At 41.3% G+C, this 27,289-nt stretch overlaps 1 protein-coding gene across 1 annotated transcript in view; it reads right to left on the reverse strand.

The window, feature by feature from the left end:
• Window positions 1–5,550: 5,550 nt before the first annotated feature.
• The window catches only part of slc9a1a (solute carrier family 9 member A1a), a 45,633-nt gene continuing 23,894 nt past the window's right edge, over window positions 5,551–27,289 (reverse strand). The window contains exons 3-12 of the mRNA XM_017453641.3: window positions 25,922–26,172; window positions 23,620–23,837; window positions 23,104–23,306; window positions 16,303–16,392; window positions 14,565–14,635; window positions 12,446–12,622; window positions 11,694–11,805; window positions 11,344–11,445; window positions 11,054–11,135; window positions 5,551–10,403 (exon numbers count right to left, since the gene is read on the reverse strand). Of these exons, the coding sequence (XP_017309130.1) occupies window positions 10,108–10,403; window positions 11,054–11,135; window positions 11,344–11,445; window positions 11,694–11,805; window positions 12,446–12,622; window positions 14,565–14,635; window positions 16,303–16,392; window positions 23,104–23,306; window positions 23,620–23,837; window positions 25,922–26,172 (1,602 nt within the window). The 3' untranslated portion in view covers window positions 5,551–10,107. The remainder of the gene's footprint in view (window positions 10,404–11,053; window positions 11,136–11,343; window positions 11,446–11,693; window positions 11,806–12,445; window positions 12,623–14,564; window positions 14,636–16,302; window positions 16,393–23,103; window positions 23,307–23,619; window positions 23,838–25,921; window positions 26,173–27,289) is intronic.

Here is a 27,289-nt window from a genome sequence, read left to right on the forward strand (position 1 = left end):
GGTGAAAACATGATCGAGTGCCCTGTAGGGTTCCCCTATCTGTAAGGATACAGGATCTTAAAGTGTCCTAACGGCTGCCGCTCAAACGTATAAAACGTGATGACATGACCGTTTGGGTGAAAATACATGCAAGACATATGACAAAATGCCCTCTAGGGTGGCTTTCCAGAGGTGAAAGTGTGATCTAGTGCCCTATAGGGTTCCCATACTGTATGTGCAAGGAAACGCCAGTACACTGGAATTTGTTCTAGTTACATAAAAATTAACACCACCAAAGGACAGATGTTTTTAAATCACAGAACCAGATTATAAAGGGTACATAAAATCAAATCTGTAAAAGTCAACGGGAAAAAAAAAAGTTCCCTTTGTGACCTGATGTCTCGAATCCTGCATCTAATCTATGGTCCAATGAGCTGCCCTCAGGGAAATAGTTTACACAAATGACCTGCCACAGCTGAGGATCTGCAACCGAGACCGTGCTGGTTCATGTTTAGAAAGAGTATCATAGTGTGTGTGTCTGTGTGAGTGTGAAAGTGTGAAGTCTGCTATGAATACAACAGGCATAGCTACATTGCTCAGGTTGAACATTGGGTACATTTGATATCCGCTGTAACGGTTTTATTCAAAGCCTTTTCTCCTAATAACAGTGACCGTCTTTGACCCTGTGTTCAAGTAATGTTAATAAACCTACAAAAACACCTTTGCACATCCTATTCTTCTCCCTGATTTGAGCATCAGTGAAAACATTCATACAACGTAGTACATGACGTTTAACCAAATCCAAATATTGCAAACTGCACACTACCTTCAAGTACGACCGCACTAGCTGCACAGACGCTCGATCAGACTCAGATCTGGGGAATTCGGAGGCCGACTCAACACCTCAAACTCTTTATCATGTTCCTCAAACCGTTCCTGAACAATTTGTGAAGAGGCACAGGGCGCCGTTTAGGTAATAAGTACAAAACTAAACCTTCCGACAGTACGAGGTTATGTTCAGCGCTCCAGAGAGAATCACGTGACTGCAGATAGAAAGTCGAAACTGCTCACATATACACGACTAAATGCGCAGCCGACCGTCGGATAGCTCCAGGTAATAAACCATCCCAGTTCCACTAGTGTAATGAGGATCTAACGAACTAACTCTGGCAGTTATCACTTTATAATGTCGTATTTATCACGATCATTAGCTTTATGTAGATTTTCAAGCATCATCAAGGCCTGTTTGATGATATGGCATTATTTTGTTTTCGTACCATAGCCGAAGACATGAAATCGGCACATTAACGAGCCACTAAATCATGGTTTAGAAAGCATTTAGGTGATGAACAGAACGGCAAAACGGAGTCTATTAATGAAGCAGAATGACGAATTGTGCTGCTGCACCTGATACACTCATACAAGCGTGGCAACAACTACCATAGCACTCTCAGATCAGTGTCACTACTGCACTGAACATGATCCATCACCCAAGTAACATCTCCCCAGAAGTGCTCCTGGTGGTGCTTTTCCATGAAAGGAGACTGACAAACTGGGAATAGCAACATTCCAGGATGATGACTGTAGGGTGCATAGGGTTTTCAAATTGTGTGACTTGTTAAACGAGCATGATGGACCACTGGGATAGCCTGCAAAGTCACCTGACCTCAAGACCGTAGGAAACTCATGGGATTCTTTCGAATAGCACACGGTGAAATACCCCACGTCTACCATGGACTCTAGCTGAAGTGAGACCAAGTCAGTGGAAGGTTGGCTAAAGGTTTACAGGAAGATACCAGGTGGCTTCTATGGTGATGAGGGAAGGAGAGTGAAGACCGGGTATTTAGGAAGAAATGACGCATGCAAAGATTTGCCTAACAAATTTCTAATGCTCAACAGGAAGTGTTAAAGCAGTCTAAAAGGGGTCCAAACAGAAACCTGTCCAATTTGACTCATTCCTTAAGCTGACCATACTGGATTTCATTACACAGTATAATGTTTAGAAATATTAACTAAACTAGCACTTAAGTCTTAATGTTATTTTTAACGTTACCTCTCCAGCGCTATATTGCCTAGATAAGTTCACTAGCAAGTTTAATCTCATTTTAGCTGTACAATCCATTTTCCATACCGTTATCCGATACAGAGTCGCAGGAAGCCTGGAGCCTTTCCCAGGGAACTCCGTGTACAAGGCAGGGGACACCCTGGACCGAGTGTCAGCTCAGAGCAGGGCAGGACCGCACACGCATTCACAGTCAGCTTACAATGCATGTCTTTGGACTGGGGAAGGAAACCGGAGTACGCAAGGGAAACCCCAGAGGCATGGGGAGAAACAGAGTAGAGATGGGATTCGAACCCCTAACCTTGGAGGTGCGAGGCAATCGTGCTAACCAGTAAGCCACCATGCTCCCCAGCTGTATAATGGGTCACGGGGGGGGGGTTGCTGGAGCCCATCCCAGGGAGCATCGGGCACAATGTGGGGTACACCTGGGACAGGGTGCCAATCCATCACAGGCCACAATCTCACACACGCCAATCAGCCTACCATGCATGTCTTTGGACTGGGGGAGGAAACCGGAGTACCCGGAGGAAGCCCCCGCAGCACGGGGAGAACATGCAAACTCCGCACACACAGGGTCACGGTGGGAATCGAACCCCCGAGCCTGGAGGTGTGAGGCGAACGTGCGCCCCCGTACAAATTTATTTGTAATTAAAATCAGTAGCTAGGGTTACTACTGACTGATAGGTTGTGCAATATATTGTGAAAATATCGTCTGATCTAGTTTATGGTTGGCTTTTCAGCAGAGGTCCGGCTTACCCAGTGAACGATTTGTGTCAGCTGCCAAAATTAGGACACTATTCCTGGGTCTAATAATGTGATGAATAACGAATGATATTCGCAAGTCCTAGACTGCATGCGTGTCGTTAGTTTGGGTGCAAAATGATCCTAGAAAAAGAGAGAGGAAAAAGAAAAGAAAAAAACAACAACAACATAAAAGCATATTTATCCCACTATACTCTCAAAAGAAAACATACAAAACTGTTTTCCAAAACCGTCTCGCACACCCGGTGCTGATGTAGCAATCAGTTCACTCCTATTGAATTTCAATCCCAGCGCCCATGAACCGAGTGAGGGATGCAATGCCATATCGGCCACGGACAAAATGAGATTAATGGTTTGGGTTTAGCTGGCAGCGGTCATTAGCCCGAGAGCCAAACACAGCACAAAGAAAGTTAGCTCAAGGTCAGCAGGAAGACATGTATAATGCAGCACGGAAGCAGAAAAATGCACCTTTACCCAATTCCCCTTCCCCTTATCCAATCACTAGAGCCGCTCCAAGACAGTGGTCATTAAGAAAGAAATTCCCCAACGGACACCCTGAACGCTATTCCAACGCAGTGCTAATGGTAAACACACAGAAGGCAGATAGCTAACCTTGCAGAGTTTATGCTAATAGTCCATTTGGAAAGTTGTGCAAGTTTTCTCGTTGAGCAGAAGCCTTTATCCAAACAATTGATCAGAAACAAGAAGCGTGTACCTGAAACCAGGCCTCACCCACAAAGCGCAATTACAAAACACATTAAGTATGAATAATAATGCGTCTGATGTTCCGATACGACCTGACCTCCATTCTGCATTCATTTTCTCTTTAGACACAACAGGAACAGCAAAACCCGTTATCTTATTTATACTCCGCACACGATTTCTCGCTAATGGCTTCAAAATGGTGCCACGTTGGAGGACTCACCATGTTGAATATTAGCTCTGTAAGTTGTACGAGTCAGACCACAAGTAAAAGTACTTTTAAAAAAATAAATAAATAAATGAGATGTATGGGCAACCTAATTACAAAGAAGAAAACACAAAACTAAAGCCATTTAAGTCATAGCAATATTTGCTTGATGCTAGTCTATATCTAGGGTGAGGCACTGATCTCTGTTAACTATAAAAAAATATATATATACATTCCATTCTATTCTAGCCATTATGGCTCTGAACAAAAAAATCTGTAAAAAAAAACAAGCCATCATATATTGCATCCCCACACCACACCACTCACTGGCTACTTTAATAATAATAATAATAATAATAATAATAATAATAATAATAATAATAATAATAGAGCACTGTTTTTATCATCATCAAGGGGCCAGTGTGTGCCAGGAAAACATTCCCCACAACAACATACCACCACCACCAGTCTGAACTGTTGACAGAAGGCAGGTTGGGTTAAAGGATTCATGCTGTTGATGCCAAATTCTGACCTTACAAATCTGCATACCGATGAACCGCATATGCAGTTTATCAGACCAAGCAACATATATTCATCTGTCCAGTTTCACTGACATCTGTAGCCTCAGAATTCGCTGACAGGAGTAGAACCCGATGTGGTCTCCTGCTATTGTAATCCATCTGCCTCAAGGTTGCATTGCCTCCGCGATGCTTTCCTGCTCATCATTGTTGTAAAGAGTGGTTGCGTTACAGTCGGCCTGCCAGCTCAAACCAGACTGGCCTCTCTCATCAACAAATCATTTCCGTCTGCAGAACTGCTTCACATTGAACCCCCCCGCCCCAATCCCTCCGCACCATTCTGTGCAAACTCTAGACCAAGGGTGTCCAAGGTGACCCGGAAAGGGCCGGTGTGGGCGCAGGTTTTCAATCCAAATCAAGCAGGAGCCACACCTGACCCCATGTGTTTAATCAGTTAAGCGTGGCTTTCAATAGACTCAGGTTTGGCTCCTGCCTAGTAGGAATGAAAACCTGCGCCCACACTGGACCTTTCCGGATAACATTGGATACCCCTGCTCTAGAGTGTGTCGTGTAAAAAACCCCAGGAGATCAGCAGCTTTCTGAAATACTCAAACAAGCCGGTCTTGGCACCAAAAACCACATCATGGCCCAAGTCACAGAGATTTTTTTTCTCCTGTTCTGACGTTTGATGTGAACACTACCTGAAGCTCTTGGCCTGTATCTGCATCCACAAATGCTTTACTAAAAATCACAACTTGGATGTACATGGGGAAAATCCATGAATCTGAAGATCACAACATCAGAGATAACTACGATAACCTGAAAAAAATAAAAGGAACATACAGAACTTAAGGCCCATCAGAAATGCTCTAGAAGTTTCCAGGGATAGATTTTTGCAGTGAAGAAAACAGCAATGAAGATGTATAACATTCTGAAAAATCAACTGATCATGCGTGAACATCACTGGAGTACTGGACACGATCATGTCCTCACTAGTTTCCTTTTACAATGGTTTTATGCTGGTATCACGACACCCCCTGCTGTTCACACTCGATATTGCAGTACACTCAAACTTCTTGGCAATACACACAAACATTCGTAAAACTTACAAACCTGAATGCAATTGCTATTTATTCCATGAAAACTTTATTGTTTCATCGTTTGCATTGGATCACAGCTGTTCCGACACTCATTCAGAAAGGTAAAAGGAGGCTGAAAGCGATGTTACTCCGCAATACACAGGACATGTGTTTATAGTGTTTTTGTTTTAAATAAACTCGGATATAGCATTTTAATAATATCGTCATTATATGTACATGTTAACTCGTATATAAAAATTTTTATTGCATCGACCATCGTCGTAGTCATCATAAAATAACATTAGTTATGAAATTAAAGAAACAAAGGCAATGATCTGTGACAATAAAATACACCATAAAACAGAGGACAGGAATGTGCGAGCGTGCTCAACACCAAATGATGAACAAACAAACAAACAAACAAACAAACAAACAAACAAACAAACAAAAACATCTCGAATGAACATCCCCATTTTAAATCTCAGACGCCCATAAAGGTCACCAAAAATATAACCAACACGCTCCTTTCCAACCACGTTTCCCTTATTATTAGTTCTGCACACTGAAGACAAAGACATGCAAGAATAAAAAAACGTTTAAAAAAAAAAACACTGCGGTGAGATTTGAACTAGATATGTGCTGATAATTAATTGTACATTACAACACGATGTTCATGTATTCGTTTTGAAATGTTTTTAGGCCCGAGTGCTCCGAACATAATGTTCGTCCCGTTCAGAAGGCAGCTTCAAGATAGCGACCTTCTAAACGTCCTTCATTTAAAGGCAGTCACACAGACATCCTGGAATTTAGTACATTGATCTGAAAAACAAAATGGCTGCCAGATAATACGTCATGATGACCGATGAAATCATTTTACAGTGATAAATTCATCAACGCATTCCTATTTAAAAAAAAAAACATTACACAGCAAGAAGCAAAGAGAAATCATTTTTCAGTCTTGATGAAAATGACCAAAAAAAAAAAAATCACATCCTGTTTTGATTTTTGATTTTTTTTTTTAAAAAGAAAGAAAAACAAAATGACTCGCAAGCAAAACCCTTCAACCCATCCCAGTTATTGCAGTGCTGAACAAGAATGTTCTTAAAGGTATGGTCTTGATATATGTTTGAGTTTCCGGTGAAGAGAATGAGAAAAATGTCAAGCACACCTGAATCTGCAATTTCAGTCTAAACTAACGCACGTGATTTGCACCAGCCAGAGTTCACAAAATCGGCTTCCTATACGTAACAGAGCGCAATAAAAACTGATACAGGATCAATGTTTCAATAGCTACAGTACAGTTCCGTCCTTCTCTAAATCCCTGAATCAGTTCCTGTTCATGAGAAAGACGACAAAACGAGATGATTTTTGGCTAATAGCAAATCAAAGGAAGGCAAGAATTCAACAAAATATCAAATGTCACTTATGGTGTGGAGACCGTAGCTGTGAGCTGTGCCTTCCTGCCATGAGATCAGAGATCTGCTCGCTCAAACCGTCCGTATGGCGTGAAAGCACAAACACTCTTATGTACCTGATTCCAAATAAAAGCAAATTTGAGATTGTTTAATCTTAAACAGAAATGGAGGAAGATGTTCAAGATCGTTTGTGATTAAATAGCTAGCGTTATCACTGGAAAATGCCATCTAGCCACTTACTATGGCAGGGGTGTCCAAGAAGTGTGGCTTCCGCGTGGTTGGAATGAAAACCTGCACCCACACCGGCATTTTCCGGATAAGATCGGACACCCGTGTAATATGGCTTCTATGTATAACTAGTTGTCTTGCGTTCCTCCAGTGTTATAAACAAGTATTAAGTGTAAATTGCTAGTTTGGTAAAGATAAATTGTTAAATAAAAGCTGACATTCGTGCAGTAGCGAAATATTACCCATGTAACCTCGAGTCCAAGAAGGATTCTATCAACAGGGAAAAACGAGACAATGACCACGCCGGATTATCCATCTAAGCGACAGGTACACGCATGCAGTGAGCTGCCATGTTCTCTTATGGTCCTTCATCTTTTATCTAGACCATTTCTGATCAAGAGGAAGAATTATCAGACACAGCAGTACAAATATACTGTACACGATGCATAACTGATGTACATAGTTAAATTGCTTTGAATTTGCGTAAGCGAGATATGACTGCTAAACTCCAGCAACAGCGTAAATGACAACTCAAAAATAGAATTACCACCAAAAAACAAAACAAAAAAAAAAACCGAAGGCCTTGTGGTTTTTTTTTTTTTTTTTTTAAAGAAAACACAAATCATGGAGAAAAAAAAGAAAGAAAAAAAAGTCGTGTTCATAAGGACCCATTCATATGCATTGCTGATATTGTTGTGGGCTTATATGGAGGATGACTTCTACATTTTTTCCTCCCCACATCACTGTTAGAGTCAGCCAATCGGGGATTGCCTCTGTTTGAACAAGTACGTTCTGTTACAAGTTCACCGCTCCTCCTTTTAAATGCACAGTGGAGTGTAATCACATCCCCAGTACATCATTCGCATCGAAAACAACAGCAAGAGCTGCATTTTTGACAGACGACAATACTTCCTCCCCTTGGTGGGCGAGGATACTACAGGATCAGCTCACTGGTAAAGAATTAGAATAAACACAGGACAAACTTTGTGAATACTACTGTGCATTTGTACCAAAAGGACCCCGTGTTAGCAATAACGAAAATCACACTATCTGTGAAACTACTGTGACGGCAGTAAGGTTCTCCGTGTATATGATTTGAGTGGTGAGTAAACATAAGTCCTAAACATCTAATAAGAGCCAAATCGGGTAGGTGGATTCCACATATCTATATACACGAGAGGACAACCGAGAACGTCAAGCAGCTTTTTTGGACATGGTCGTTCTTGGACTCCAGTCTTAGAACACGGTGGCCAAAACTAAAACACGTGACACGTCCTTTTGTACTTTTTTTTTACTACATCTATCTTTATATACACTAAACTAAGTGACGACTCCTTTTACCAGGCATGACCAACATAGTGATCTGGGTCACTGCACTAATTCAACCGGTGCGCAAATCTAGAACATGTACAACCAAATTCACGAAGCTCTAAAGAGGGGACTTTTTTGGTACTTGAACCAGCATGGACTTTTAAAACCAAAGTAAACAAACAAAAAAGCAAAAACAAACAAAAATCCCCCAATCCAGTCGAGCAAGTACAAAGACAAATGACCAAACTGACATAATGTGTCCGAACTACAAGTTATACCTTCGTGATACACAGCAGGCATATAGATTAGCATATATTTAGATGTTTTATGTAAAATATAATTTTTATTATTTATTTATACATCTCATGTTAAAATAAATCGAGTCTACTCTGCATGCAGAATAGCTCTTCAGATCTTTAGTCTTGTTTGAAAATGTCACACATCCATCAATCAGACGTAATTGGTGCCTCAAACTGTCTTGTTCAGGTCAAGGACTCGTAGTGATACACAGTGGTACTGACGTTTTTAAAGGGAACACCTGAACGGACACGAGTAACATCCATCTGCACGTACTGCCCTTCTGCATAGTTTAAAAGAAATCCCAACCTTGAAGAGCATTCAGGGATGTATAAGGGAGGTAAATGCACGATTCTCAAAACACAGTCCACCACTGTCTTTTCAGACTAGCAGCAATTTGGGACTGAAAATATGAGAAACATTGAATCGTGCAACAAAACTTATCTACTAAGTGGGCAAATTTCATGTATATTGACATGTTCATTAAAAGCGCTGAAAGTGCATTTAAAGGGTATGGGGTTTGTGAGAAAATAAACAAACGAACAAACAACAACAACAACAAAAAAAAACAGTCAAGAAAACCGTAAAGTAATAGCACAATGTTAAAAAGATACATAAACTACATAACTGTCATAAAGTCAAACACCCTGGAATGACGTGAAGAACCTGGCTGCAATAGAAGATGAATGTGAAGATTGCAATCTCTGTGGTTACAGTGCATTTCCTTTAAAAACAACCTGTATTTTTACAGATTTTTTTTCCATTTACCTTTCGCTCGGTGTCATGCAGCGAGTTATTATCCGAGCGTTCAATTATCTGATGCAGCACCAAATACTACCTGCTGCAGGATTAAACAGTTACGGAGTGATGAATGAGAAAATACACTCTCTACAATCAGAGCTGGGATTGGACCAGGTGACTGATTTAGATGAGGAAGGCCATCATGTGCCCTTAGTTTGATATTGCTCCTGAAAAACAAAGGGACTCAGTTTATGATGATTCAACACACTAGGCTATAAACCATCTCATATCACAAAAGAAATAAATTCATCAATGATAAAAAATAATAATCATCATCAGCATCATACGAATAATAATAATAATAATAATAATAATAATAATAATAATAAGGAAAAGAAAAGAAAAAAAGAAGAACAGTGTGAACCTTTGGTAATGCATAGTTCAACTGCCCCTCGGCCACTCCACAAACCCCGCACTCTCCTTTGACAAGAAAGACAAAGCTAGAAAATAATGGCTATTTTTCTTTTTTTTTTTTCTTTTTTTAAACCCCTCTCTTTCATTGTGGGTTTTTTTTTTTTGGGTGGTTTCTTTTTTGGTTCATTGACTTTTTTTATTATTATTATTTTTCTGAATGAGCTATGATTTTGGCTTAAAGTTCAGTAATCCACCAACCCATCCAACAACAACAAAAAAAGACAAGATTCTGTTCGTAAGACAGTGCAGTGTTAAAATAAATTCCCAACCCCCTCAGCCACCCTTGAGAAAACAGGCAGATAGCCAGTCATGTCACACGCATCTCTTTCCATCAGCGGAGGAAGGGATCGTCCTCTTCGTCCTCGTTGACGGCAGGGCCAGGGTCACTCAGGCAGCGCAGGAGTCGTTGCTCTTTTGAGTCATCTTGCTCACCTTGCTCTCCGGTCCTGTCCTCTCTCTTTCGCCGCATCACAAGCCCCTCCTCTTCCTCGTCTGGGTCTTGCTTCGTTGGCTTGCCAAACTCGTCCAACGTGGTGATCGAGTCTGGGCTTTGAGGTGAAGCCAGGTCCACTTTAATAGCTGGGATGTCTTTACTTGCCACAGAAGGCTTGCTCCAGGCTTGAGGGTCTATCAATGACAGAGGCAGAAGTTTGGAACAAGAATTCATTTGTGCTTGGTTTGCTCGAGCATACAAAGCCAGTCATAAACCAGACAGATTCTTACCCGGTTTATTTTGTTGCAACTAACAGGTACAGAAAGTGGAGGTGAGTAACGTGCGATGCTGAAGGAGACTCGTTTGATATCGTTTCTAAATCATTTGCAATACAACGAGCTAAGCGTGTAGTAATCAGACTTCCCTGAAACATCTGGAGTCATTCTGTTCTGAAATGAAGCACCAATCCCAATCAAAATGTAGGGAGCGTTAATCTAATACAGTACTAAGTACATCTAATTTCTTGCTGTATGTTGAAAAGATCACTGCCATAGAGACCATTTTGGTGTGTCTAGGTGTATCTTGATTAATAAAATTGCAAATATCTTGGATTTTTATACAGTCGCCTGACAGATATAAAAAGATATAAAGCCACAAAGCCACATATCTACTTGAAATTATTCTTATTAAACAGAGACTGTTATATACAGGTATTTCCAAAAAAAAAAAAAAAAAAAAAAAAACGCAAATAGCTGTAGGCCTTTATAGTAAACACCAGAGTGTAGGGGAATGCTGGTATAACAGTATAACAGTAGGTGGCAGAGTAGAGAAAGGTTTGACTCACCAGAAGCCAGTCTTGCTCTGGCCATGGTGGGAGAATCGGGAGGTGCAGCCGGAACGGTGAGGTAATTATTCATCTTTGAAATCTGCAAGTACAGACACATAACTACGCTGATATGTGAAAGAAAATGACAGCTGGAAGCTAACCTGGCAAAAGGTTCACTAGTACAGCGCACATCATAAAGAACACAAGAGGCAAGTATTCAGTAAACACATTTCAGGATGAACATACAGGCTGAAAAGCACAGTAAAACATCAGGGTTGAGATTCCTTGCACCGCTCCTGCAGCCTCACCTTCTTCTCCAAATCCTTCATCCTCTGCTTCTTCAGCATAAGCTCCTTAAAGCCGTCCTCGAACGGGTCAGCCACCAGCGTGTGTCGGTTATAGGACAGCAACTGCTCAAAATAAATAAATAAATACATACATACATACATACATACATTTTAGCACTGGTTACTTACTGTGATCATCACTGGAGTTGCTAATACTGATGAAATGATACAGATGATCCTCAAGTCATAAATGATCCCAATACTGATATCTTTATAGAGAGAGAGAGAGAGAGAGAGAGAGAGAGAGAGAGAGAGAGAGAGAGAGAGAGAGAGAGAGAGAGAGAGAACACGACTTCCCAATATGGACTCACTCTCTGCCGTGTCTTCTGCAGGTTCTGGCGTAGAATCTTCTGGATCTCTTCTTCCTGGACCTTCGATAGCTGAGGCATCATTCTCTCTGGAGGTTTCTTGGGCTGGATATTTCTAAGGAAAAAGAGAAACGATCGTAGCTAACTAGCTTGTTGCACATGTTATTTTTTTTTTGCAAATCAATTTTGATTACATAGCTCTAGGTCACTATTTTAGGCTAGATTACCTGGATATGGATTAGAGAGCGACCTAAAATGAATCTTTTCATTATTCATTATTAGCCAAATAAAGAATTTTCCAACAGTTGTAATGTTTTGCATTTTAAAGGAGGACATCGATATCATACTTTCTATCTGTTTAGTAGGTTAGGTATGTAGAAACTACTAGCTCAGTCTAGTATAGGAACTTTGAGGTCAGTCTAATGTGTTTTGTGGGTACATGTAAATGTAACTATAAACAGATAGGAAGTACGATGTTGATTTAAATCTTTTATATTATGCTATTATTGGAAACGTCGATGTGGTAACAGTAACACTACATGGCACTCGGGCTGCATCACACCGTTCTACAGTTGATTATTTTACTTACATACCGGATCAGGAAGATTCTACACACATTAAAAAGAACCGCCTGACCGTCTGCCATATCCATACATTTTATTTTTAAAAGACTACCTACAGGATGAACGGTGGATTATGATGAACTACAGCTAAAGAGTGAGGTGAAGTGAAGGATGTGTGGAGAAAGTTCTTACTGCATGGACACAGTGGATGGCATAGCAGATGGCAGTTTAACTCCTCCTCCACTCTCCACCAGCTCGATGGCCTGCTTCATTTCCATCTTGTGGTAGAAGGCGATGAGCTGCGGCTCTTTAGAGCGCTCGCCTGCGATCAGGCATTTCTTCACGTACTTCTTGTTGAAGCGGTTCAGCCTGTTAACGGGAGACAGGAAGGGAAAGTAAACACGCGAGAGAACGAGACGGTCTGATCTTTTGACGCACGCAATCTCTTTCTGCTGTGAAGAGGGCTATTTTAGCGTTTTTCGTTCAACAGCTGAATGGCTCTTTGGATTCATTCAGGCGCCGTAATTAAGCATCATCTTTCAGGAAGATTGGGGTTGGGGGTCAGGCCTCAAATGAATTCCGCTACTTAACTGGCTTACTCAAAAAGGAACTTCAAGTACTTTGAGGAAGAAATTGTAGAAAAATCCGATCAACAGTTATTTAATTAATCAAAGTCTCCATTTGCATTAGCATGTGCTCTGTAGCTGGAGATCAATATTTGCAACATGGATGGTCTGATCTTTGCTTTGCATTTAGACTTCATACATCTATGCATTCCGGTCATATAAATGTTGTAAGCTTTGTTCAGATCTCAAAACCCTTTTTTTTTTTTTTTTTTTTTTTAAAGTTTGGGAGAAATGGGATGTTGGCCAAATGACAGCTTTCCAGAGTTTACAGAAGAGGCAAGGTACGTTGCTTTCTTCCCTTTAACAATTAGGAACTAGTTTTGCGCTTGCCTAACAGACATCCAGAAGAGCTTTGGCAGATCGAATTACTCTCAAAAACGTGTTCTGTGCGCATTTACACCTGGTTTCATGAATTTGAACGCAAGGAGGAAACGGGGCCTGTGAATTAAACCTCGTCACAACCTTCTACTAAAAGTAACGAGCATTCTCAGCTTAAAACTGTGCAAATATTTATTTTCTTTTTTTTTTTTAAACTGTATAAGTTATAACAATATCATAGCACTTACAATAAAGTATTTTTGCTGACAGAGGACCAGAGTATCATCAACATATTAAAAAAATATATATTAGTAGCCATATGCTAGTTTTCACTTTTAAGTTTAAAAAAAAAAAAAAAAAAAGCTGAAGATGAAAACGTTTAAAGACGAATGGACAAAGCAGCATGCGTTTTATTCTCCGTGCGTCACATCTGTCCAGAATCCGAATGCGCTACTCAAAAGTGGTAACATGCAGCACCATTACGAAAAGTCTTATCTATAGCCATAAACTAATCATTAATGGCTAAAAAGTCAATGACTGCGTTTACATGGACAGCAGTAATCTAATTATTGACCTTATTCTGAATAAAACAGGATTCGGATTAAGGTGTTTACATGAGTCGCTTTTAGAATACTCCTTTCATGTTCCCGTTTTACGTTATACAACATAGATGGATTAACAGTACACGTCATTACGCCCCCACGCCACACCGTCCCCTCCAGAATTTCACGTATCGACATACAGTTCGTCTTCGTTATGGGACCGTATACAGTTTTGAGTGTTTCAGTTTTAATTTCACGAACGCTTCAAGTGCGGTTAATTACTTGTCGTGCTGTACGTGCAAATAGACGACTGCTTGAAGCCGTGGGCTGCGTCACAAACCGCGTACTTATCTACTGTATAGTATATAGAAATACATGTATTTCACTTTCACGCGGTTTGGGACGCAGCCGTGCTGTCTTGTTTGCCGTAAAACAGTTGAGCGCTGCCGTGTGTGTACGTGTCCTGTCGCAAAATGCGGTGAAAGCTCCCACACGACATTAATAGTGTGATTAAGGTGTGTACATGTCTGTAATATACGTCGATAATGCGACTAAAACAGGAATACTCCACTTCTTCATTCCATTTGTGTTTACTTCGAGTACGACTTTAGTCGGATTAAGTTCATCTATAATCGCTGTTTATATGCCAGTTTCTTAATCAGAGTATCGTCTTAATATCAGATTATTGTTGTCCGTGTAAACGTACTGATTGGTGAAAACATTCAGTCATGTTAGTCGCTTATCCAGACCTATGTGAGAAAGAATTTCATGCAGCAGGATCTTCAGAAAAATATTTGTATGTATATATGAACATTTTCTACACACTTGTCCTTCCAGTGATGATGTCCGTAGTGTCCACAGACGTCCTCGATACCGGTCAGCAGGTGGTCCAAAAACTAAGGAGACAAAGAAGCAATCGGTTTTTAAAAGCGGTCTGTGACGGAAAGTCTCGCGCCAGGCGTACACTTGAAAGCTTAGTAAACAAGGAGTTGTCATAGCAACACTACAGCTTAATAAAAGATGAGCCCAGATTTCAAGGAAATGTTTCGACAATAAATATTTTGCATGTTGTCTGGACAGTTTAATTCTGAGAACTCGATGGAACCTGTCCATGTTTAGATGATCTGCACTTCCAGAAGTCAGACATGTCTGTGGCAACAGCTGTCTTAAGCTGACATTATGCAGGCTAAACCTGTGCTACGTTATACGCAAAGCCTTTAAAAAACAAAACAAAAAAAACGGTTGTGATCATGTCGGCGTGTTTTGCTCGGTTGCTCGTTTAACCCGGGGGAAGATATCGGCAAGAACATCTCTCCCATGCTGGAAGCCTCGGTGACTCATAAGCTCCATATAGCTGCTTACTGCTGTTTTTGAGTGTGTTTGTGTAATTAGCCGATCCCCTGGCGTCTAGGTTTCCCTAGGGAGCCTGGAGATGATGAAATGGAGTGTGGGAAGCCAGCGTGGTGAGGACATGGAGGATGACATGGGTGTGTCTGAGGAAGCAGGTTTGCGATTTAATTTGCAAATGATGATTTGTAGAAAGTCGTTAGCCCAGAGGAGGCTTGGTCATGACAGGTCGGCAGAGACCGTGACTACAAAGCTACTATGATCTCATGTGCTATATTTGCCAATGAGCATGAACTGTGACTTGTGTGTTGTCCGTGATGTATTTTGTTATTACGGTTGTAACACTATGACATTAAGTACAATTTGTAGCCATATGGAGCTGAAAAACTGAATACATTTACTATTAAAATATATATTATATTAGTAGCATCAGTGTAGCCTTTTGGTGTGCCTATCCATCTCTCATATACATATATATACACACACACACACACACACACACACACATATATATATATATATATATATATATATATATATATATATATATATATATATATATATATATATATATATATATATATATATATATATATATATATATATATATATATATATATAAAAATCCTGGTATTTTGTAGATGTGACTTCTACAACTAAATAGAATACTGTCACATACATAAACAATAACATTAGATGTAATCTTAATAATATCTACTACAATCCAACTAAATGTCTGCCATTATGGACTTGTGGTGAAGGACAAATACAGGAAGGAAATTCCGTATAACCCATTATTACGTAAAACGCTTGATCTGATTTAGAGGTAGCCAGCAGATGGTGCTCAACACCACACAATAAGAAAAGGAGAGCATATATGACTGGAAAATGATCCTTACGTCAACACTACATAATACTACAGATTAGCCAGAGGCACTGTCCTCTTTAACCCTGATCCAACACAAAAGAATCTTTTCATGGGCGGGTCAGCTGCAAGTTTAATACGCGAACACGGGTACGATTGTTTCGAGGATTTAGTCTGTCGAATCGCATGCACATCATTCATTAATCCATGACGTGATAGTTACATGGTCATCCTAAATAGCCTTACCCGTACCTCTTATACACATGCATGTGATGGTGTTTGTTCTTCAGGTCACAGAGCAGCTGACAGATGTTTACAGATGAAGATGATGCGCACGTGATGCGCCATTACCTGGGTGTGGATCTCCTCGTTGATGGATCGCTTGGTTTCCTGCTTCTTCTTAACGGCCAGCAGGTCCACCAGAGGACGGATGGTCATCCCCTACACCACCACGCAACACAGATGAGGAGAAACAACGGGAGACTTGATTACAGATAAAGAAAACACCGTCAACTGTTGCTGCATAAAAAAAAGGCGTACACTCCATCTCAAATTACGTTATTTTGCATTTCTGAAGCCTGCTTTGCAGAGCAGAAGACTCAGAAGACTGCTGCTTTTGACTAAAGACTGTTGACTAAAGACTGTTGCTGTTTGAATTTTCCCCAAAGGAGGTGATGCACGGAGCAAGAACACTACTACAAGAAATACAAATTAGGGGGCCAAAATTTTGAATTTAAAATCAGCGGTTGGTCCTGTGGAAACAGTTCTGGCTTGGGTCAATGACGTTACTCACCATACTGCGATCAATCACTTTCACTTAGTAAAAAAACACCCGTGTTTCCAAGTGATCATTACTACCCCACAAACCACAGCTATCAGACAGCCAAGGTGGGCAGATTTCAAATCTGATCCGATACGGTACCGAATATGTGCCTACGATTTCAGTTTTTCATTATTAAAAAAAAATCATTCGCCTAATTAAAGCAGGTTGTTAAATATACAGGTTTTTAGAATATAGTGCAGAGAGTGTGCAATTTAAGTCAAGGCAGCTGTAATAAAACTTGACGATATCAACTTTTCAGATCTAATCCCAATCAAACAGACGAAATGTTAGTACTGGTGAACATTTTGTTCGAACTCTGGCGTGTATAGTCCTAAAACTTACTTAATTCCACTCATGAACCGGTTAACGAGCTGTAACGGAGACTCGACTGTGGACTTGTCTTGGACAGATAACACACTCCATTTGACAAATCCAGAGCACAACACTGTCCCGTGTGTGTGTGTGTGTGTGTGTGTGTGTGTGTGAACGCCAGTAAATGTGGCCAACAGAGTTATATTAATCTCTTCAGGATTATAAAGATAAAACAATCAAGATTTAGACCATCTACAGCAATCCTGTTAATAACCAGTGGCATTAGGGCAGAAGTAAAACTGCCAGGGGTTTATTGGACGGCTCATCATGATGTACATTTATTTATTTATCTGATTTTTCAGCTTGTTGAATGGTTTTATTTTTATAATCCCACAACAGATAGTAAACAGACTTTAAAAAAAGAAAGAAAAAAAAGAAGCCAATCCCAATCTTCAGCTGATTTCTCACCTTCATCTTGTTTTTTTTTTTGTTTTTTTTAGTTATAGATGATATGGAAGTCACTTTCTCAATGATATTTTTACCTCACAATAGAGATTTGTGATTTAAGGAGCTGAGAAGTAACAGCTCTACGTGTGTGTATGTAATACAATCTGACTGAAGCTTGGCACGTTCATTCTCACCAATGCTGTGGGAATTATGGGTAACACCAGAGAGGAATCCTGCGGCTGTGATGTACATCAGCGCCGTCCCCCTGCCCCCTCCCATCCTGTCCTTGAAAGCTTGATTATAAATCCCGGCACATCCTCAACTGCCAGAAGCATCTTCTCTTCAGACCTTGCTGACTAATCAGACGAGACGAGACGAGACGAGTCATGGAGGCGGGGGTCACAAGGTTACAGTATACAATATATTATACTCCATACTGTCATTACAGACACTTCACTACAGCCGTGTTGCGCTTGGAGTGAAGGCTGCCTGGGTTTGTATCCTTGCATGTTGCATCCTGGCAGCTCAAGAAGGCAGGCGGTATCTCAAACCAGATCTGCTTATGAGTTTTCCCGACACCTTGAAGCAATCTTTCTTTTCAAAGCTTGGTTTCACTCCGTGAAATCTTCTGGACCCCTGCAGAAGGTTTGGTACCAAGGTGGAATTGTATGTCTAGAAGTGATTCGAATGATAATACCGATAACCCGTACTTCCTCTGCACAGCAAAATCGCCAGTGTTGATTTAACACCCACAGTGTTGAATTTACACCCTACAGTGTTTATATAAGTCCATCGGACTCAAATAAACACTCTGGGTGTTAATTCAACACTAGGGATTTTACTGTGTGAGATACATGAAGCCAGCCAAACACATCTCTTCAAACTGCCGCTCGTGCGTACCACACTCTACAGAAAGCACATACCACATTCCGCATACCCGAGCTCACAGACGCCCGTGACCGACTAGTTTCTCGGCGAGTATGCCGTCCCTCCCACCCGGACAGCACGGCCGATCTTGCTCTCAACTTCCATCTAAAGATGGCTGCTGCATCGCTGGGATTCAACCTCTCGATCTCCTAACGTCGCTTTTCGGATGCGCCTCGAATTGTACGTTGGATGTTTTTCCTTCCATGTTTTATTATAACATCCAACCCAAACACCCCATTAACCATTTGAAGTGCCAGGGTCTGAATACTGAAATCGAGTGTTCATCGTGCCCCACGTCTACAGGAATTCAGAAAGAAACGATTAAATATAAATATCTAAAAAAACATTTTTTAACTAAACACAATAGAAATCTTGTCTGGGAATATTTTGATGCGGAGAGCACCACCATGGGCGTTTGTTCCTCTCTGTGCATCATGCATGCAGTTTCAACATTTCCCTAAGCTCTGGGGAGGTTTAAAAACGAACCATTTGAATCTAATGAAAGTGTGGCTTTAAAATAAACAAATAAATAAATAGATAGATAGATAGATAGATAGATAGATAAAAACTTACCAGGCTGGTGGGCGAGTGAACAAACAGCAGACTGTTGCTATTTTTATCTGTTATTACAGCGCTGTAGCCGCTACTTGCTTTTAACACCACTGACAGAGCACGAGCCCATCCTCCAGAGGACATTTCTTTTATTTTGAACTTGATGGAGAAGAATTACTTCATACATGACTTTAGGAGACTGTATATTATTTATATATGCCATACAGGAATGTCGGTGTGGACCATCCTTTGTGGCCAGACAAGAGTGGCTTTCTGTTTTGTAGCAGATGGCAGTGTACGCTCTGAAGGTCATTAGAAGAGCACATTTAACTGCACTGCAGTCTAATACCTGAGTGCACATTGTGTACACACACACACACACACACACACACACACACACACACACACACACGCACACACGCACACTTACTTCAACGGTTCAAACTCACGTCACCCATCACTTCCTCCCCGTGCAAGCAGCATCTACGCTTCCAGTAAACTAATCCAGTTCAACCAACATACAACCGCTTTCATCAAACTCTGCATCTCTGCAACGTACACACACTTCCTCTTTCACACACACATTTATTGCCACAATTGTGTGCTCGTTTGCAACACACCACATCAACTTGAGACTAAATCTAACCCCAAAAACAACCCTGAGCTTACACGAACAGTTTACCTGCTCAATTCTTTATAAACGTGCTACAACATATATTTTAAAGTATTCGCCCCCTTGAACTTTCCTACATTTTGGAGTCTTCTAACCTGGAGATGAAAGGGCTTAAAGTGGATTAATATACATCATGGATGCACATAAAATAACCCCTAACACTGAAGTACGTGGGGGGGGCTGGGGGGAAATTTCTTTCATAGCTGAGTGCATAAGTATTCACCCCCGCTCCATGTGAAACTCTTACGTTATTTTTGGTGTTACATGATTAGCTGCAGGTCCAGGAAAGGGGTTTGGGTGAACACTTACTCAAGGCACGATCTTATTTTTGTCTCTATCGCTTTAACCAGGTACAGTGTTGTTCCACAAGCCAGCTCCTGCAGATCTGCCTTAATGTGGGTCGGAGGTTAATCAAAGTTCAAAGTCTGATCGAGTCTGAACATTACAGCGGTGCACGTTGGAACAAAACCCATGGAATTGAAAACAACTATGACTTGCGGAAGAAAAAAAAAAAAAAAAAGGAAAGAAAGATAAAAGAAAAAAAAAAAGAAGAAAAGACGAAGCTAGTCGGTATGCGGTGATCTTCAGGTTTCCTTTTCATTTTCACAGCTTTTCCTTGTGCATGTATTTTCTGCACTATACCACAATTGCACTTCCAAACCAAGTGTTGTCATTTCCCTCTTTTGTCTTATCAGCTAAACTAATAAATTGTTTAAAAATAAAATAAATACATAAATCGTATCAACATGCAAAGCAATATGAGCAACACTGCTTTTCCCGATTTACCCCCCCCGTCACGCTCATTAACTCGCACCTACACGCCCGGTTAGTGCTAATAAACTTAATGGATGATTGCACGCTGATCCTTATCCGCTCGGTCACGCCTGCACTTACTACAAACACTCTGAAGTGTACATCATCAACACGCACTGTAACAACTTCGGCAAAGTTGCCGTATCAAACGTCAAAACAGTCTACAATGTTATCAGATTGGACGTCACAACAACCGAACACGTCGGTGCTCAAAGCGGTACTCCTCGATCCTTCGTTCTATTACAAGCCTTACGGTTTAGATCGGCTCAATCTGACTTAGCCGTGATGTGGTGAAGTGACCAATCAAAATGGTGAGAAAAAGTCAAAATAATTCCCTATTTGTGCTTGGTTTCATGAACCTTCATTGGAGTGCATTTTGGTGTCCTGGCTTCGTATTCAATAAAATCTCAGGAGTTTAGCAATATTCACTAAGAATGACAGGACATTGCCAAATGCCATAAATATGAAATGTCTTGTTTAGAACTAGCAGACACTCTTATCCAGAGCGACTTACATTTATTTCATTTATACATCTGAGCAGTTGAGGGTTAAGGGCCTTGCTCAGGGGCCCAACAGTGGCAGCGCTGGGACGGTGCTGGGGTTTGAACTCGCAACCTTCCAATCAGTAGCACAACATCTTAACCACAGGATAACAGCAATATATAGTGAGCAGGGTCTTCTCCTTAGCCTTGGAGATGGATAAGTAATAACGCCGGCCTGGGACAAAGCTACACCCTCACTGAAAAAAAAACTCTTCACTGGATATTCCTTTCAGACTCATGAAACCTGACTCTACTGTACATCAGCAGTACTGATGCAGCTGGAGCCTCTAAAAGGCCTGCATGACTCATTTATAAAAAAATAAATAAATAAAAAATAATAATAATAAAAAAAAACGGGGGTATTTCAATGGGCATGCGCTGTGCTGTGAATACTATATGAAAGCACTTCGTATATTAAACGGCAGGATGCATACTCAATACCTCTGAATGTGAATTTGATAATTAGGCTCCTTAAACAAGGCTGTGGAGGCGGGGGCATGGACGAGCGACGGTTTGTGAATGGAGGGCGGAGCCGGAGAAGGTGAGTGGTAAGGACGGCGCACCTGTGGGGAATTTTGGCTAATGAATGTTCTCTGTTTCAGTGAGACGAGGCACAGATAGAGAGAGATAGAGAGAGATGCACCGACAGAGAGAGAGAGAGAGAGAGAGAGACAGAGACACGTGCCGGTAGAGAGGGAGGTAGAGAGAGAACAATGCCAAACATGAGCTGAGCACACGTGTGTGTGTGTGTGTGTGTGTGTGTGTGTGTGTGTGTGTGTGTGTGTACAATAAACAGAATAAACTTGAGACTGAAAGGTAAAAAAAAATAATAAAAGCACAGTAGTGTCAAGCCTGCCTCGGTCTTCCTTCTCCTTGTCCCACCTGTAAGCACGTCACATAGACCAATCTTAATCCTGGATTAGACTCTGCCTCGCCTCGCCTCACCTCACCTCAAAGTGGGTTTGGACCAAAGTATTTGCCAGACAAACACATGCAAATGTATATATTTATGTAAAACGTGAATACTGAACAAAATGATGGATGGGTGGCGTGGTACTAATTGGACGTACAGTGATCCTCGGTCATCGAGCTAATCCTGGTCATATTTTCCCCCTTGTGAATATTACCAGCTGAGCTGAAATCCTGAAGTACAGCTTGCTGCCTGCAAGGGGAACTACGAATTACAACACCGACATGTCGCCATAAAGTGCTATATAAAAAAATAAATAAATTTTAAGACCTTTCTGTTCAGTGTTGCAATAGCACGCCAGAACCTCATATCGAATACATGAACGCTACAAGCTACAAAACCTTTCTACTGCACCTGTAAGAAGACAGAATCTTGAAGTGCTTTTCATTTCTATGCTTTTTTTTTTTTTTTTTTTTAGCTGTGTACCTTTTGCTGGCACAAGAAAAAGACTGGGGGGGGGGGGGGGGGGGGGAGTACAGAGAGCATGGTAAAAACCTAGAAAGTATCTAGACATTAAAAAGCACTAAAGGATGTGTTGTGGTTTTCCCCACAGAACTGGGTAACTTCTGAACTGCCACTACAGGTTTTACATCTACACATTAAGCTTGTGCGATATTGATTTCTTCCCAATTAACCATTAAATAAATAAATAAATAAATAAATAAATAAATAAACAAACAAACAAACAAGCAAGCAAGCACATCGTACACACACACACACACACACACACACACACACACACACACACACACACACACACACACGTCTAAAAAGACAGGAAAACAAGCATTTCCACCATTTCCGTTATAAGGAGAGTATAACGGGAAGCGGTCAGGAACTGCTTGCTGGCAGTGGCAAAACCGCAACCTCAACTCTTTTTCCCGGTGATTTGACAGTAACGTGTGGTAACCCGTAAAGAAAAATAACAGAGAAACCAGCTTAGATATGATCCTTTTAGAAATCTAATGTCCACACTTTCGTGGTCGTCACCACCGCCACCACCATTAAGATTTTAACGGTGGTAGTCTGGTAACATTGGCTCTACTGTCGAGCTGCATCTTTAAGGTCATGAAATGTTATTATAGACGCTCACCTGCACGAAGACCGTGAAGAAGATGACTGTGATGATCGCGGTGAGAAACATGTTCTTCATAGGGAATTGGCTCTCATCGAGCAGATAGACCAGTGAGAAAGCGATTGCTCCACGCAGGCCACCATACGCGATGATGAACTGGTCCTTGGTAGTGAGCTTTACTATGCGGAATTTGTTGATCACGAAGGTCAAACCGATCACCCCTGAGAAAAAGAATGACGACAGAGCTGGTAAGAACTTCTGCTTCTGTTTGATGAACATGAAAAAAAGTTGCCAATTTATTAGGTACATCGACTATGTACTACACGACTACCACGTGCGTATGCACTTCGGAGTTATACGGTCATGTCCGTCTAGATATTGACTAGAAGACATGCCGTCATCGGGATGAGTCATGGCTGCAAATACCACGGCAGAAGAATAGCCGCTGGATCATTTCCCTTATTAAACGCGTATGCTTCAGACTGAACCAGCTGGTCTAGACGGCACTGGCTTCTGTGTGGTTTTATTACTCACCGAGAACACGAGCCACCATGCACAGGATTAAGGTCACCGTGACGAACGTCCAGTTCCACCTGTGATTCCCGGCCACGGTGGACACCCCGAGAAAGATGAAGATGAGCGTCTCGCTCACGCTGCTCCACATCTTTAGGAAGTACTTGATGGTGGTGTGGGACTTGTGGGATATGTTGGCCTCCACGTAGGGCCGCATGACTGCGCCACACGCGATCAGTCTGGACAAAGAGCAGGGTCAAATGTGGATTGGTCACGACGATCGAACTGCTCTGGGAAACCCTGCTTAGCTATACGTTAGATATAACATGTTCGTTATTATCTGCTTAAAAGGTGGTGTTCTGCCGAGAAAGCGTCTGAGCACAGGTGTGTTGAGGTTAATCCATCCATTTGGAGTTGCAGAAAACGCAGACTAAAGAATAAACATCGTATAATTACCCTGATTAATCTGTCCGTTTGAAAAAGGTTTTACAAGAAATAACAATTAGTTGAACAGACACTGTCTACACTGAGAAATGGAACTAAATACCCTAACTGAAGAGATTCTTTGAAAACTGGCGAACGCGCTCGTATTTCACCGTCAAACAAAAGGTGTACTGTTATTCAAGATGTCGAGAACGCTAGCACATCACGTGACCCGACCCCCTCCCGCACACGCACACAGTTAGCGTCCAAAACGTCCAAAAATGTCCCGCTATGAACCGTAGGTGATATTTCACACCCATACTTCATGCGGCTTTAACGCAGGTGCTAAAATAAATTAAAGATGCAAAAACACTACCAGGCTGGCATTGTGTTAAAGCTGGGCAGGTTCTTGCTTTATGCAAATGAGAAGCGAAGCAACGTGACTAAAAGGGAGTGAGAACAGTGGGCTGAGTTACAATAAGGGACAACCATGTTATTTGTTCACTGTAGTCAGCGGCATTTTAGTTGACAAGAAAATGCAGAAACGAAACTAAATATTCCCGTATAAACTCCAGGGGCAAGATCAAAAGTCAGCAAAAACGATCAAGGTCATGTCCTTGTATCGTACGATAAGTCGGTAATGTTATCATTACTGATGGGCCTACCTGTGGCAGATTGTACAGAAGAGCAACCTAGTCACGCCAGTGCGCATGTTGTTTGAGTAGTTACAATGCTTTTTCATTTACCTGCAAATATGCTTTGACCTCAATATTACTAGATGGACTTTGCACCATCTACACACTACCAGGAACACAGCAACCAACACTATGCCCACTAACGGCCGGCGTATAAAGATCTGAGACATGAGGCAAAATAAACTGCTTCCTCTGAGACAAAAGCATACAGGCTGTCCTCTCCTAATCCGACAGCATATTGGACGATGGTGCAGAGGGCCAAGAAATCCACAGGCACTTCCATGAGACACATCATGTAGTCGAGTGAATGAGCTGTCAGCATGTGCTGCTAGATAACCGATTCTCGCCTCCATATTTCTACTCTGCTTTTCCCGAGAGGGTTTATCGATTTCATAACCGAACCAGCGACCTGAGGTTTGTCCGCCATCCTGCCTTCTATACTCCGAAAGAGACGGAGCCGTTTGCTATGCTGAAGTATTCCCACAGTAAAACACGACAAACAGGAACCGAGGTCAAGTTTCTGCACGGCAAAAAAATTAATTAATAAATAAATAAATAATAAATGGAAAAAAAAATTAAAAAATAATCAACTCACTATAACACCATGCTTTACTCTAACAGTATGGCTAGCTGATATTAACTATAAATGTCAAGCATACGTTGATGGATTTTATTTTCCGATTTTATAAACTCAAAACATTCTCCATTTACCTTTACAGAAAGCAAGAGCGATGCGTCGCTGTATATTTCGAGTGGGAAAATCGAGACGAGAGATTAATAATGTGAGATGTGGGGGGCGGGGCTTTCAGGGGGTCATTTAATATCCGAGAGCTGAACACACAACTACACGACTGTCAATCATGCCAGATTTAATCAGTCAACGTCAAATAAACTACGAATAAGAAACGTCATCATCTCCTGGACCTAGTTCATGACATTATATTTAAAAACAAATAAATGACTCCATTTTTACTTGTATGCATGTTCAGTAAGCTGTGACACCACCCTCTTAATGACCACAACCAAGTTATGTCTAGCTAGCTACGTACTGTATGGAGGTAAATGTTTAGCTACATGTACTTATGCTCATTATCCGTTATGATCACCCTCCATGCGCACTTTCCCCAGACCATATTGGTTTTTTTTTTTTTAAACAATAAAAAAGGATCATCCTTCCCAGCATCAGGGTGTGTTGAGGTACTCACGCCATGATGCCAGACAGGTGGAACACCTCAGCCGACAGGTATGCCAGGTAGCTGTAGACGAAGACGAAAAGTGGCTCGATAACGCGCGTGTGTGACGTGAAGCGTGAGGTGAAGGCCGACAGGATGCCGTATATGGCGCCTACCAGTATGCCACCTAGAGCCACCACCATAAAAGCCAAGACGCCCAAGACGATGTCTCCTACAGTCACAGTGTCCACTTTCGAGTACTCCTCGAACAGGTGATACAGAACCTGGAGAACATTAGAGGGGACATACAAGAGACTCAGTCAGAACACACACACTCCCAATATAATCACAGTACATTAGCTAGTAGACTGAAGGGGGGGAGGGGGTTTGGGCTGTTCCCTCCAGTATTCAGGCAGTAGAACAGAATCAGATATAAAATGATTAAATTATAAGATGTATTAAATTTGGCTTCTGATTAAGAAGCCTCTGAAATGCATCAGTCCTTACGCTGAATAGATCAGATCAGAAATGCCTTGATCATACCGTGATGATCAGAAAAGCCTCTCCGGATGCACGGCACACGGAGCCGTACCGTGGATGAGCTACGAACGGTTCCACTCCATTCAGCCTACAGCAGGAATCTGAAACTACAGTGCGCACAGTGCGTTGTTCGGAGATGCTTTTCTGCTCACCACAGATGTAAAGAGTAGCTATTCATCCTCAGATTCCTCGAATTCCTCAAGCGTTTCCGTCCGCAGAACTGCTCCTCACTGGATTATTATTATTTATTTTTTTAAAACTGTTCCAGCTCAAGCGCAACTGGTGTAACTAATGAAGCCCGTGATTAGTTGCATCGGGTGTGCTTGAGACAACTAGTGTTTTGCATATTTGTGCTGTAGTGAGGGATTCTATTCAGGGGGTTGAATCATTTCGAAACTGGAGAGGTCATTAGAAATTGCATTTGCAGTTAAATTTTGGAAACCACTTGAAGCATTCGTCGTGTTGAACTATTCCAATCGCTTTCGTTTGATTTGTTCACTGCAAACAGCCGAAAGTCTGTTAAAAAATGTGTGCGTTTTTTTTTTTTTTTTTTTTTTTTAAAGAGCAGAGTAGAAATTCTCACAATAAAAAATAAATAATGCTCTCAGTTACTGTTCGAGACAAAACATCTTGAAGTGATTTCATAATACCTTGCATACTTGCTCCACAAGTATGCAGAGCATGCCAGTAAACAAGTAGGCAAGTGGGCATTAATGCAAAATTAAAAGCAGACTATTAGGATAGTAGGAATGTATGCAAGCAGGCAAGGATGCTAGTAGGCAAGGGCAAGTGTGCTAGACTAGTATCCAAGTGGGCATATTAATGCAAGTAGACTAGTATGCAAGTAGGCTAGAACACAAA

The sequence above is a fragment of the Ictalurus punctatus genome, chromosome 23 (genome assembly GCF_001660625.3).
Source record: "Ictalurus punctatus breed USDA103 chromosome 23, Coco_2.0, whole genome shotgun sequence".
NCBI lineage: Eukaryota > Metazoa > Chordata > Actinopteri > Siluriformes > Ictaluridae > Ictalurus > Ictalurus punctatus.